Below are 14,486 nucleotides of genomic sequence, written 5' to 3'. Positions count from 1 at the left end.
GGAAACAATTTTTATGATCACCGTCTTGAAGTCTGTACCTAAAAATTCATGATTGATTTCACACTTACCTTAGTAGTACTAAGGATATAATTTACTCGTGACAACTTTGTGTTAAACAACAGCTAGCAGCAACAAAAGATCAGACAAATAGAAAGAAATAGAGAATAAATTTATTTTGAAACCATAACAAATTACCTCTTAACAGATTTTTAGAATTTTTTCTTAATTTGTGGGTCATGTTGAGAACAGTATTTCTGAGTACCTTTTGAAATTATGCTCAGAGATCTTTTCCTTACAACCTTTTTGTGCTCTGCCTTAAGACCCAGAAGCCTGGGAGCCTGGAAGTGAGCCCTGGCTCATCCCTGGGCAGTGTAAACAGCGGTTGGTGCGCATGGGCCCTTCACATTCATTGCTTAACTTTTACAAATCAGCAGTGCCATGATCATATAAAAGTTAAAGAACCAGAAAGTTAAAGAAAATACTGAACTGAAAACTCTTAAGACATTAACTTCCATGTAATGAAGAGCAGAGTCCCTTTGCTTGCCTGGGAATATCTGATGCAGTTCAAAGAAAGACTCCATGTCGCTGCAGACTTTTGTTAGCAAGGGTCCATTGCACCATATTTTTCTTTATATTTTACTGTTTATATTATTTGTGTTTTTATGTTTGTAATCAAATCTTATAAATTTCAAATGAAAAACATATTGCTCTATGTGACTTATAGGAGGAAATTATAAAGCTGAAAAAAGAACTGGAAAATTTTGATCCTTCGTTCTTTGAAGAAATTGAAGACCTGAAGTACAACTATAAGGAAGAAGTGAAGAAGAATATTTTATTAGAAGAGAAGTTAAAAAAGCTTTCTGAGCAGTTTGGATTTGAATTACCTAGCCCTGTTGCTGCTTCTGAACAGACGGAAGATAGAGAAAGTCCTAATAATTTCCCTGTTTATTAAAGACCACATTTAACTGTAGATTTGAAATTATTTTGTAAGTTAAAAAATTTCAGCTGGAAACCAAGCAGTCTCTGAACTACAAAACTCACCTCTCAAAATACTGTATTTTTGCTTAAAGTCATGTTTAGTTTTAACTTGGTAGAAAAGTATATTTTTGAAGATATGAATTATTTATTGCTATCCAATGTACAGTGAGCTATGATTTTCCTATTTTTATAATGTCTTAAATTTTCTAAAAGCATAAAGATGAGCTTCTAACAATTTTACCATTAAAACTGAGGTCTCAGATGTAATTAGTTTATAGTTTGTCTTAAGATATTCAAATCCTTTGATTTTTGATAAACACAGATACATAAATGTTTATAAGTTATAACATTTTGCCAAATAGCTAGCAAAATTAAATAGAACCTTGAGTTATTTTATCTTATGTAAACATATCAGACTCTTCAATATTAGAAAACTGCAATAATCCCAACTATATTTACATTTTATACATCAAATATTATATCTTTGAGCCTATCAAATTTCTGTTTATCTATTTTTGAAAACTGACTAAACAAACACTCTTTATCAAAAGCATAGCCATATTTGTTTAGGTTCATGTTAATAGTAACTGGTTTGGAGTTCATGTAAGTATCTGGAAGAGGCCAGCATAAACCAAGATGATGGCGGTGGACCTGTAAGGAGGAAAAAGTGGCATTAGCTTTAGTCTGTAAATAGAATCTTAATATACCTGTAAATACTTACTTTGGGTGCCTGCTACAGGTACAATGTAAGGTCTACCGTATATTACTCCTATTTTAACTGTCATAGCTGTTCTTTTGACATAGTGCTGTCTGTCTTCCCCTTTAGAATATGAATTTTCCTGGAGGCAGAACATTGTTTTGTTAACTCTGCCAGTACCTGAAAATGCCAGGAACATAATCAAGGGCTCCTTCAAAATTTAATGGATATAATAATTCTGTTGGTGAATACAGAAAAAAGAAAAGAAAAATGTGAGCCAGAATCTAGCGCTCCCAAAAGGAGTAAGTGGTAGCTGGTTAGGACATTATTGTGTAGCTGTTTCCGCCACATTAAAATGTCCCCTCTGGAGGGAGGCTCTTTAAGACGCTCCGTAAGTTTGCAGTAGCACTACCACAGGACAGCCAGCTACCCAGGATGTGCGGGGAGTTCCCAGGATGCTGCTTTTGTGAGTCATCACTCTGGCTGGGGAGGGCTTGAGTGATTGATAGTGATTGATCCTTATCGATCCTCCTGCTTCTGGGTCCTCCGTGCTCCTTGTAAGCAGCTCCTTCCCAGATTCCTGTAATCCCAACAAAGCCGGGGGCTCACTAAGGTCCACTAAGGAATCCTTTCTTTGGTCTGTCTTCAGCACGTTATCTGTGGCAAGTGACTGAGTGTTCCTATCTCCCCGGGACTACAGCACAGTCACACGACAGACAGACAATTATGTTTTCATAGATGGTAATGAAAAGCAGTTAGGGGAGTTAAGAAGGGGCCATACCATGGGAAGGCTCAACATACCTAGCAGCATTATGTAGAAGAAATAATGTTCATTTGTGAAGAATGAGCACAATGGGGTAGACGTGAACGATGAATGCTTTAGGGAGGGCAATGTAGTAGTAACTAAAGCAGGACTCCTGGCCTAAATTACAATGAGCACCTAGCTGAGTGTAAAGAGATTCAGTAGATTAGACTTCTCAAGAACTGAACAACTGGACGCATGAAGTAATGGGGGAGGAAGGCTTAAAAATAATGAATTCAGGTTTCTAATTTCAGTGAATATGTGGAGCCAGGAGTCCTAAGAAGAGATTCAGCTTTGAATGTTATGAATTTCATGTACCAGGGAGAAACAGACAAGTCCAGGGAAAAGGGCACAAAGCACAAGACAGTTCCTGCTGTGTAAGCTACTACTTTGCACGTTTTTACTGAACTCCCTACTAAGTTAGTACAGGAAATGCTGAGTGAAAGTAGGCTCCGAACATCTCAGAGAACACAGTGGGCCCCAGGAAGCCCCAGGAGGGGAACGCATTATCACTCTAACTCCAAAGCACATCCCGGATAGCCAGTGCCCGGCCAAACACCACCACTGTATACAGTGCTGTCTGCCCTTCCCATCAACTCAGTTCTGTTTTAGCCCATAAGAACTATAGGGAATTATACTAACTGCATGCCAGAATGAATAAAGTCTGTCCAGAGAGTCTGAGCATCATGTCTTTGTCCTTACCTTAATTAAACAGCCATCCCCGCAGTGCCACACAATCCCTTCGACTTTACCCTCGCTGCAGTCCTCAAACCAGGACAGCAAGTCATTGTGTTTCAGTGTCGGCAGGTTTTCTACTTGGAAGGCTCCATGTGGTATGAGGAAGTGCAACGGATATTTCTTGCTTCCTAGCCCTAAATGGTGAAATTTTCCATTAGTCATTCTCTGTCACATTCTTTCAGAAAAAGGTACCTCCCCACATGTATAAATGTTTAAACATTTAGGAGCTATGTTAACAAAACGGTTATTTGGTTTGATTTTCTGTAGAGAATAATCCAAAGTGCATTACGTCCTATTCTCACTCAAGTGTAACATTATTCCAAAAACTGTTCTACTTTCGTGTACTCTCTACACTGGGAGCTGGCACCCTGACCTGCAGACCAAGTCCAGACAGACACCTATTGAAGTGATTTCAATGGAATGTAGTCTTAACCATTCCTGTAAGTACTGCTGATAGCCCATTTCAAAAGATACAGTTAACAAAGCTTCAAACATTGGCTATCAAGCATTTGCTAGCATGTGCTATATCATTAGCTACATTCTGCTGTGTTTACCTAACATCGTCTTAATACCCATCAATCAACCGACTTAAATTTGGGTGTATATGTTGGGGAATATTATTTTCAGATGTGTAACTTTTGTTTACACTGCATTTGTTTAATTCTGAAACTGTTACTGTGCCTGTCAAAAACACCTGATGGTCCTAATAAAGAGATAAACAAGGATAGGTGGGGCTGGCAGGCAGAGAGAATAAATAGAAGGAAAAATCTGGGGAGAAGGAGGAGCAACAAGGGAACAAGGAGAGGAGGCCATCAGGGGCCAGCCACTCAGCAGCCATGGAGAAAGAAGTAAAGGAAGGTAGACAGAAATTGAGAAAGACGAAAGCCTAGAGTCAAAAGGTAGTCAGGATAATTAAAGAAAAGCGCAAGAAACAAGCCAAGCTAAGGGACAGCATAACTAAGAATAAGTCTCTGTGTGATTTATCTGGGAACTGGGTGGCGGGCCCCTTCCAAAAACCAAAAGGGTCAAACACCCACAACGTGTATGCTTGAATACATGTTTCTGTGGAATACAGTTGTGTGCATGTTTGTGCGACTGCATTGTGGAGACAGGAGGTCAACACTGAGTACTTGTTCAGTTGCTTTCCAGCTTATATTTTGAAAAAGGGCGTGTCTCCTAAAGCTCAATTAGGCTCTCATCTGTGCCTCTCTTGCTCTTGGTCTGGCATGTACCACTGCTGCCCAGCTTTTCACATGGGTGTTGGGGATCTGAACTTCATAGACTGGGTGCCCTCCCTACACCTCCAATCTGCTTTTGATCTTTCTAGAGTTATTACAGCTTTAGAGTCTTTATTCTATTTTATGATTCTCCTTTCAATTCTGTACTCAGCATGCCACTGATTTACTCAATTCATTATGGTTCATTCTTTAAACAGTATCTGTTGCCAATTCTTACTCTTCCCTGTGTTTACTAATGATAAAGTGATAACCTAATGGAACAGCTCATTTCACCCAACTAACTCCCCTACACTTATAAAGCAATGAAAAGCTACGTCTCAGTAATTACTTTTCATGGGGAAGGATAATTGGATAAAGGCAACCTGTCGCATTAATAAATCACAATGATTAGCCATACATACATTTTCTCTTGAATAGAAGATTTGGATGATGATAAGATTTCTCTTTAACCTAAGAGGATGTGCTCCTAGGAACTGGATGGGAATGCATTTGTTTCTCGGGTTGACCACAGGAAGTTCTCCTTGGAAAACATCCCCACTCACCATATGGGTTTCCATTGATATTCGTTCCTATCAGTTCCAGGGTTTGCTCTAAAAGCTCTGACAGGGGCACGGCACTAATTTCCAAAAGTCCAGGCTCATCGGGATTGTGCCGTAGGACCAGGGCAATTCCCAACTCATAATTCACCACGGAAGAATGCCAGCAATACTGCTTGCTGTTCTTTTCCACTGGTACCCAGCCTGGTATTTAAAGAGAAGTCAGTGCTATCACATTGATTCTGTTAAAAGACACAGGCATTTGTTTGTTTCATGGTTATAAATCTTCCTTATTTTCTAGATTCCCTATCACACAGACACTGAAAATCAGTGGGAAAGTTAACAGTTTTACTGTTTTCCTTGTAATCATAAGGGTTCATTTGCTTACTGTTGGGGTATTACCATGAACTAAACACATTCTTCAGAAAAATCATCTTGGTTCAGGAGCAACTGAGCACTACACTCAGCATTAAAACTCTCTTCTTTTAAATTTTATTTTAGTATCTTTTCTAACGGCCTACTCTCCTCCCTCCTGCCTGATACTGTCATTTTTTTTTTTCACTTAATAAAGCAAGTTCTCTGAATCATCCTAAGGTGTCAGTGGAGCTCTATATTTATATCGTTGTTCTGATCTGGCTGAGCAATTTATCAATTCCCTATTTGCTGTTGCTGTTTTTACTTTTATTGCTAGACTAAGCTCCCTCAATGTGGAAAACTTGCTGCATATGAAAGAAATAAGCCACTCTGACCAAACGTCTTGCAAAATATTCTCATCCTTGAGAAAGATGCAAACTCAAAAGATCATTCCTTGCTATGTCTTTATAAACTCTTAAGACTCGATTCAGAAATTTCGCACTATAAAATAAAATGAAAACCTAGCTTAAGACAATTTTCCGATGAGACCCTTTTGGCCTGTTGCTTACACTAAACACAAAATGATTCTTGATACCGGGAATGTGTCCGTTCTCATCAGGTACTGGCTTCCCATTCTGCCGCTCTACTTCCTTTGCTGGTACCCAGCACTCTGGGACAGGCCTGAAGTCTTCCTCTGTGTTCCACTGATGCGCTGCAAAGAGTCAGTGAAGGCATCAGACAGAGGACAGGCGCGAAGTGGAGATGGGAAACACTACAGCGCTGACAGGTGTGAAAGGGACTCTAATCACTGCCACGTGACGACATTCCAAATTAGGGGACTAACATTCTCAACTTTCAGTACACTAACACTTCTGCACAGTACAGTCTAAGGTAGCCGACAATCTGCAAGGATTTATGAGTGTTTAATTTTTTTTTTTTGGGTGTGTTTCGAGATAGGGTTTCTCTGTGTGCCTTGGCTGTCCTGGAATTCACTCTGTAGACCAGGTTGACCTCGAACTCTGTGAGACCCACCTGCCTCTACCTCCTGAGTGAGACTTAAGAGTTTAAATATGTACGCCCTATGCTGTACTTTATATATGTGTATATATGTTACATATATATGAGTATATGTATAATATAGTCATCAATGCAATAATATTATCCTTTAATACCTAATTATTTTTGTCTTGCTAACCAAATAAAAATATATCTTATTACAACACCATATGTTTAAACAGTATAGACTGATACTATAAAGAAGTTACAGAAAGGTTGGGAAAATAGTTTTCAGTATTTATGTGTGTACATACCTATGTATGCATGTGTGTGCATGTCTGGGCACTGTGCCACTGATTTAACCCTAAAAATGAATGTTATATATGTGTGTGTGTGTGTAAACATATGTAAATATATATATAATTATTTCCCCCAAGATATATATACATAGAAGAACCATAGCAATAATTTCACAAATTTCAACTCTCTAAATCTGAAAAGTTTGAAGAAAAACCCACTAACCTTTTGAGTTTTCTTTTGAATGTAGAAATTTTTTAAATCTTTTCTCAGCTTGCTTGTTAGGTTTTCTGTCTAATCGAGCCCAGAGGTATGGCTGACCTAAAAACACAGGGAAAGTCGAGAGGAAACAAAATTCATCTTGCAAGACATTTCAGAGAGGGAAAAAAAAATCAATAAACAGTAGTCTGCTCTGTAAGAAAACATCCTAAAAGAACAAGGAAACACATGATGCTCAGCACTGAGTTTTCATCCCAGCATGTGAGGATGTTCTTTGTTAAATGTGAGAAAAATGCATGGTCTTTTTATCAGAATGCTCCATGGCCTCTTCCTAGATTCTCCAGATGAGAGCAGAACCAGGTGGCTGTGTTCCCAGCTCCCTGAACATGACAATGCCATGTGGGGTTAATTCTGGCAGACATGGAATAAAGCCGACCTATCTGGTCACTAGACACAGCGAGGGTGAGGGTTGCTTACTCCTGGGTGTGAGCAGTCTCAGGGCACTGACTTAGCTTACTGTTGCCACTGCTTTCTCAGCGGGAAGATGCCTACATGACAAGCCACAGCAGGAAACTCTCCAACTAAGACTCCACCCTGAGTTCCTAATACACATCAGTAGCTCCTAACCTGAGAAAAAGTGTCCTGCTGTCGCTACAAAGCACAATAAAATACAGATTTTTCTCTGGTATCTCCATACCTGTTGCTCTGTAACAGACTTCTGAAATCCTTATTTTATTATGTGTTTATCTGTTTGTCATCTTTGGTCCTGTGAGCATCCTTCAGCATAAAATCTCTAGCTCTCTAATTGCTCCCATCATGCACATCACACATGATACACACTGAAGTTTTTTAATATATGAGCCTGATAAGTCTTACTCATATATAAATCAGAGGCAGTGGGGAATATTATTTTCAGGATAGGCAGGATTAGGTGACACAGAGTATAAAGAGCAGGAGACCTGAGAATGAAGGAGGAACAGCAAGAGAACAAGGAGAAGAGGACATCAGGGACCTGCCACCTAGTCAGAATAAGAAGGAAAGAAAGATATACAGAAATAGAAAAAGATAAAAGCCCAGAGGCAAAAGGTACTCGGTATAATTAAAGAAAAGTTGGCAAGAAACAAGCAAAGCTAAGGTCGGGCATTCATAAGTAAGAATAAGCCTCCATGTGTAATTTACTTGGAAGCTGGGTGGAGGGCCTTCCAGAAAAGCCAAAAGAGTAAAACATCTCCCACAGCACAGTGGTTATAAAATTGGTAAACACACTATAATACTATTACTAGCTACTCATATACATAATATAAAGAACAAGATTAAAGATATATTGTTTCTGGTTGAGTAGACTTTTGGTTCTTTTTATTGGTAAATAAACATATAAAATGCATTCCACATATATAGCATCCATTAGGATAGCTATCACCAAAAATAATAATAGTAATAACATTCCTAGTAGGGAAATGGAAAAAGTGTAACATCTGGAAGCTAGAACTTCTGTGTGACCATTGTAGAAAATATATGATGGGTATTCAAATTTTCTAAATTAGAATTAACATATGATCCAGTAATCCCACATTTATATAGGTTCATAACCATCCCCCAAACTGGAGCGGTACTTTAGGAGAGATAATGCATTATTAATTGCATTATCAATGGTGGCATGAAGGTAGGAGCAACCCAAATGCCTATCAGTGACTAAACCGATGAACAAAATGTCCTATGTACATATTAAACAATTTTAAAACTGTGTGCCATCTGACACAATCCAATCTGGTAAAATACTAAACCAGCCACAAAGAGACAATTATATGAGTTACCAATAGTCAGAAAGTAGAAGAAACTAAGAGGCTGTTGTATGAAGCCGCTTGTTTGTTCCTGACTGCTCAGCCCCGAAATAATCACATAGAAACCATATTAAATGCAATACTGTTTGGCCAATAGCTTGAGTGTACTTCTGGCTAACTCACATCTTAAATTAACCCATCTCTACTAATCTGTGTATTGCCACGAGGTTGTGGCTTACCCGGTGAAGTTCAGGCGTCTGTCTCTGACAGAATTTATACAATGAAAAAGATAATACGTTTAGTAAACACGGTAGTTGTATTTTACCTTTGTAGTTAGTAACATAGCAACATGTCCCATCCACCTTTTCTGTGGCAATTGCATTGTACACATCTGCCTCTAATGCCTTTTCACTTAGAGTTTCAGTTGCCAAAACTTTAAATGGCTTAAAAGAAAGAGAGAAAAAAAAAAAACTGGTATAAGATATACAGCCTCTGACTTCACACACAGGCTCACATGAACCTTACTTACATGAAGTTACTCCCACAACAGTGCCTAATTCCCTTAGTTCCAAACAATTGTCTCCTAGGTCTCACTCTGCAGCCCAGGCTGGCCTTGAACTCATGATCCTTTTTCTTTAGCCTCTAGTCCCGAGATTCCCCTCTTGTCCCATCAAAACATCTCTCCCTCTCTGTGTGTGATCACATTCAAATTGATTGTCCATGCGGACTGTGATCTACAGGCTTGTCCTCCACAATGGAACCAGGAGCTGTGTCCTATGACTGTGCACTGACCACAACAAGCATTGTACCTGACACTGGAAACACAGAGAAGTACCCACCTTTAGTGAAACTCAGACGTTAGAGGGCTATGACAGAAATAAAATGTGTCACATTATTACACAGATGAGTACTAGAGAGAAAAACACAATGGGAAGGCACAAGGAAGTCCTCTAAGGGGGCAGCATCTGAGCAGATTTGACGTGCGGAGGAAAGGCCCACAGTCTGGGCGTCCTGTGTCTGAAGAATGCAAGACAGTCACTGCGTTTGGAACAAAGTGCAGGTAAAACATGCTTACTTCATTCCAGAGTGTGCCTGGTGGATCAACACATGGATTCACCAATGACAATCCTCCAAGACTAAGTCTACTCTTCCATGAGATCTTTACAAAACTGACTTTTTCAAATGGCACTTGGTTCTTAGTTGTGGGGAGAGTCTAGTGATGTCCTCTGTCTTGGCTCACATCTTCAGAAAAACAGACGATGAAGATGGCTCCTAGTTTGAGTTTTTAAAAGAACTGACTTCCAAAGCTGAAATCCACATGCTTACTTTAGATGCCCATCTAAACATCTCTGGCTACCCATCCAACTATGTTTGTGAAGCTTCTTTATGAAATGCATTTTCCTAGTATGCAGGCCAGACCAAGATTCACTGCCGTTGCCTCCTGGTGAAACTTCCAGCAACTACTACGATAAGTCTACCCTAAGTGGTCAAAGATGACCAGGCCTCCTGGGACTGAAACGCCCATTGCTGCCCCTGGCACAATGCCTCTTCAACGTCTGAGGCCGATTTTGTGTTCTAGTTCTACCCCGCCCAGGTTTCACTGTTAAAAACCACCAGTAATAACTTGCCTGCTGTTTCCCTCCGAGGCTGCTTGCTTTGCCAGGGATTCCCTTCCTGTCCTTTTCATATTTATCAGCAATTAGGTGTTTCCAAGTTCCATTTATGACTTTGCTACTGGCAGGAAGAAAATAAAGCGTCGGGGATGGAAGAAGAGACTACTTCTGAGATCCCGACAAGGTTTTAGCTATAATTGTTATTTCTGAGAAAATTTTATGCTACGGTTTTATAGTCTAAATCAGAACATTCACTTTATATAATAAGGTAATAATAAGAAACACTGCACAAAGCAAAGGGAAATGGTGGTCCGACAAAATTAGGTACTAGAATACTATACTCATTTCATTGAATTGTGTGAGGCATATGTATGTGTGTGGTGTGTGTGTGTGTGTGTGTGTGAACATGTATGTGTGAATACATGCCCATATGAGTGCATGTGGAAGCCAGAAGTTACCACCTTATCTTTGGAGACAGAGTCTCTTACTGGACTTAAGAGCTTAGTGGTTCTGGTAGGTAAACTCTAGGGCTCTACTGTGTCCCCTCTACAACTCTGAGATTACAGACACATGGGTGCTGGGACCGGAACTGAGCTCCTCGGGCCTGTGTAGCGGCCACCTTCCAAGTTTGTGATATACTACTTCAGTATCGATTTGTCATCAGTGTGTGACAATGGGACGAGGAGATATCATTCTAAACCACTGTGGCAAAATGCTAGCGACAGCAGGTAGGTGTGTGTGTGTGTGTGTGTGTGTGAGAGAGAGAGAGTGTGTGTGTGCATGCACATGCTTGTACTTGTGTGTGTGTGCACATTTTTGAATTTATAAAATTGCAAAGAGGGTGACTACACCCTTGGAGTTGTTAAAGACTCTAAAATGTTCCTTTACAGGGATCATTTCTCTACTACTATTTGCTATTTACTCCTCCACCTGTGACCAAACTATGGCAAAAGCAAGAAACATTTGTGTACATAAACAGGCAATGTGGATTGATTGGGTGGTGTGCAATTTCTGAATACAGCTAATCAAGGGATGACTAATTTAATCAAGTTTTATTAAGATCTACTGAAAACCAGAGTGGTTAGCCTGGGAAAAGCATTAATGCCCAGGAGTGTGCTTAATCTGTTTACAAGATGAAAGATGTTACAAAAGCAAGAAATCCACATTGAGATTTTAAAACAGACTGGGCTAATTAATAAGAGACTTTGGACAATTACTTGGACACTATGCTGTAACCAGACAGTTTAAACTATAAAGAGATGAGAGGGTTTTTTTTTTCTCTAGTATAAAGTACTTTTAAAATTATGCCCTACCCACAATATTAAATGCTGAGAATCATGATTAAAATAAATCATCAAGGATGAGTGTTTTGCAGTTCTTGGATTTATTATTATAAATTATTTATTATTTATTATAAATATTATATATTTATAATAAATAAATATATTTTATTTATAAATATATAAATATATATAAATAAATAAATAATATATTAAATAAATATATTATTTATTATTTATTATTATTTATTTATTAATCCAGTTCTTGGATTTTTGTTCTAAGTAGCCAGCAATACAGATAATGAATACTAATCTTAGAGCTTTACTGGAAAATATAGTGGGACTCATTCTGGTGGCAAGTACAACTTATTAAGTAGTACCGTAAACAACATTATGACATTTTAACTGTGATAACGAGGCAGTAGAAAGGAATATGGAAAGATCAGATGTTAAAAGGAAAAGGTAAGAAAACATCAATGTCGATGGAAAACTGGCACAAAGACTCTCAGAGTCCTTTGAATTAGAATTTGACAAATGTTAATACATGTGTCAGTTCCTACCAGCAGGGGCTAAAAGATAACAGGGCATCTTGTTAACCGCTGTTTAATCTAAAAGACAAGAAAGGGGCCCGAGGGAGAAAAAAATTAAGCTCTAGATAAGGGGGAATAACAGAGTACAACAATGAAAAGGGTAATGGTGTGTGCAAACTGGAGACTTGGGGGAGATATGCAGCCTGTTGATGTGGAGAGGGGACAACACGAACTATGGATGAAAATGCTAAAAGGAGTCGGGCGGTGGTCGCGCATGCTGTGAGTTCGAGACCAGCCTGGTCAACAAGAGTTAGTTTCAGGACAGGAGGACAGGTTCCAAAGATACAGAGAAACTTTATCTCAAAAACAATAAAAAAAAAAAAAAGAAAAGAAAAGAAAAAGAAAGAAAGAAAAAGTCAAAAGGAAAGCTCTAACTTTTTATGCTAACTAAAATAAACAAACAAACAAGCCACAAGAACAACAAAAAGGCCAGAAGGCCAGTCGTAGAGTGGCAATGGTAAAAAAGAATGGAATTGATTTCATATGCACACGCTGATTGTGTCTGAGTTGAGAGGTTAAGAATTTTGCTACACATCAAAAAATCACGCTGATATAAACTATCTATATATTAATTCACTAACCTTCACGCAAGGCTCACTCTGTGTAAAACACAGAAGATGACTAGAAAACCTTAGGACGGGCACTCGGAGTTAGAATTAAGCAAGAAATGACACACGGACTGACTTTAGCGACCTAGTCAGGGTAGCTGTCAACACTGTCATGGGTTTCTAGGACACAACAGGTAAATAATGCTTTCTCATCAGCCTGTTGATCTACAGTCGTTCCAAGGTAGACGACCCTGATATCTCACTCGCTACTCGGGTTTTCCCCTCAACGGTGCTGGCGTGGGAAGAAAGACATTAATTGCGATGTAGGTTTTCAAACCTGCCAGTTTGAATCACTTGATCTGGGAGGGCAAAATAAAAAAGAGACTCTCCCACACTCCTCACAACGAAGAAGGTCCACGAAGCTGGAGCTCAAGGTGTACTTCACCCAAACCTCCCTTGTAAAACCTGCAGGGCTCCCGGGCCGCCGCGCAGCGTTGGAGAAGCCGCCCAGCAGCCCAAGCCGCCGGGTACCTGATGCTCCCGCTTGGCCGAGGGCTCGGCTTTCACCTCCGTCACAAACACGCACGGCATCTTCCGCTGCACCGAGCCAAGGCGGCTCATGGCGCCACTCCGTGTCTCCAGGACGCTGGATCCTGGCCGGAGGAAGCCCTGCAACAGGCAGCCAGAGAACAGTACCCGGTCCTGCCAGGGTGATCCCGCAGCGCCGCCGAAGAACCACCCGGACGAGGGGCGGGGACGCATGCCCGGAAGCGACCGCCTATTCGCGGAGCATTCTGGGAGTTGTAGTGCGGCGGTGAGGCTACCGAGCTCGCGCCTACTCGTGCGTGATTCCCAAATAAAAAGAGAAAAGAAACACGATCCGTTACCCGGTGTTGTGTACTTGGCCACAACTTAGTAACGATGATGTTTTCGGAACTTAATATCCAGTTTAAAATGCAGCTTGACGCGTTTCTCCTGAAAATGACTTGTCTGCTTTTTCTTTAAGAATTTAAAGGGATTATAAACCCAGAGAAGTTTAGAAAGAACTATTGGACATTTCCTAACGTGTAGACAAAAACCCTAATTTTCCAGGAATAACATTAGTGAAACTCTACAATTAACAGAACTGGATTTTTTTTTAAAGCTTCTGTTTCATTTATCACCATACAGTGTCTAATTTGGTTCTTGATGTCCTTTCCAATGAGTAAAATTTAGACAAATCCCAAATCGTCGAAATATCAACAAACGGTATGGTCAAGGTTTCTCTCGGACTCCAGCAGAGAGCTTGAATTGTATTCAACTACCGAGCTGAAAATAACTTGCTTAGCTTGACTTGCTATCCAAAGCGGCATTGGATGATAAATAATAATGCTTGTATAAAAATAAAAAGTAGACCTATCTCACTGAAGCCTGAGACCATAAGGAGATTTTTAACCTTGCCATCTTAGGTAATTGGAAAAGCAAGTTTTATTTCTATAATTTTTTCATCTCAATTTGTATTTCTATAATTGCTTTATCAGCATGTATCCAACTGCCCAGCATTTCATTTACTTGGGGAAATTAAATAACCTCGTCTGCCTTGAAAGTATATCAGGGGACTCTCAGAAGAATAAAATATCTCTAAAAACATGGTTATAGTTTTGTGATTGCTGAACTCACAATGGAGGGTGTGAGTAAGAATGAGGTTGACTATTTTGCAATCTTTCTCTTCTGGCACATAATTTTTCTCATAGGCAAACACACACAATTTTATACAAAACAAAAGAAACTGAGTGGTTGGGGTGGGAAAAGACTATACCCACATGGATCTGGCTCTGTG

The 14,486-nt window shown here is 39.6% G+C and overlaps 2 protein-coding genes across 5 annotated transcripts in view; one reads left to right on the top strand and one right to left on the bottom strand.

The window, feature by feature from the left end:
- Cep290 (centrosomal protein 290) overlaps nucleotides 1-3,158 on the top strand; it is an 81,500-nt gene extending 78,342 nt beyond the window's left edge. For 2 of the 4 annotated variants that reach the window (XM_087902068.1, XM_087902067.1), the window contains one exon: nucleotides 725-3,158. In XM_087902068.1, the coding sequence (XP_087758194.1) occupies nucleotides 725-952 (228 nt within the window). In that variant the 3' untranslated portion in view covers nucleotides 953-3,158. The remainder of the gene's footprint in view (nucleotides 1-724) is intronic. The other 2 variants (XM_087902066.1, XM_087902069.1) reach the window with 1 other exon arrangement.
- Nucleotides 149-13,405, bottom strand: Rlig1 (RNA 5'-phosphate and 3'-OH ligase 1). Its single transcript, XM_048418861.3, has 7 exons — nucleotides 13,199-13,405; nucleotides 8,962-9,079; nucleotides 6,862-6,957; nucleotides 5,939-6,055; nucleotides 4,996-5,193; nucleotides 3,180-3,349; nucleotides 149-1,629 (listed from the first exon to the last, which is right to left on the bottom strand). Exons 1-7 carry the CDS (start codon nucleotides 13,286-13,288, stop codon nucleotides 1,441-1,443), a joined length of 978 nt encoding a protein of 325 aa, XP_048274818.3. The 5' UTR covers nucleotides 13,289-13,405; the 3' UTR covers nucleotides 149-1,440.
- Between the last annotated feature and the right edge of the window lie 1,081 nt (nucleotides 13,406-14,486).

Source organism: Myodes glareolus, chromosome 26, assembly GCF_982192425.1.
Source record: "Myodes glareolus chromosome 26, mMyoGla1.1, whole genome shotgun sequence".
NCBI lineage: Eukaryota > Metazoa > Chordata > Mammalia > Rodentia > Cricetidae > Myodes > Myodes glareolus.
This window is presented reverse-complemented; position numbering and strand designations above follow the sequence as displayed.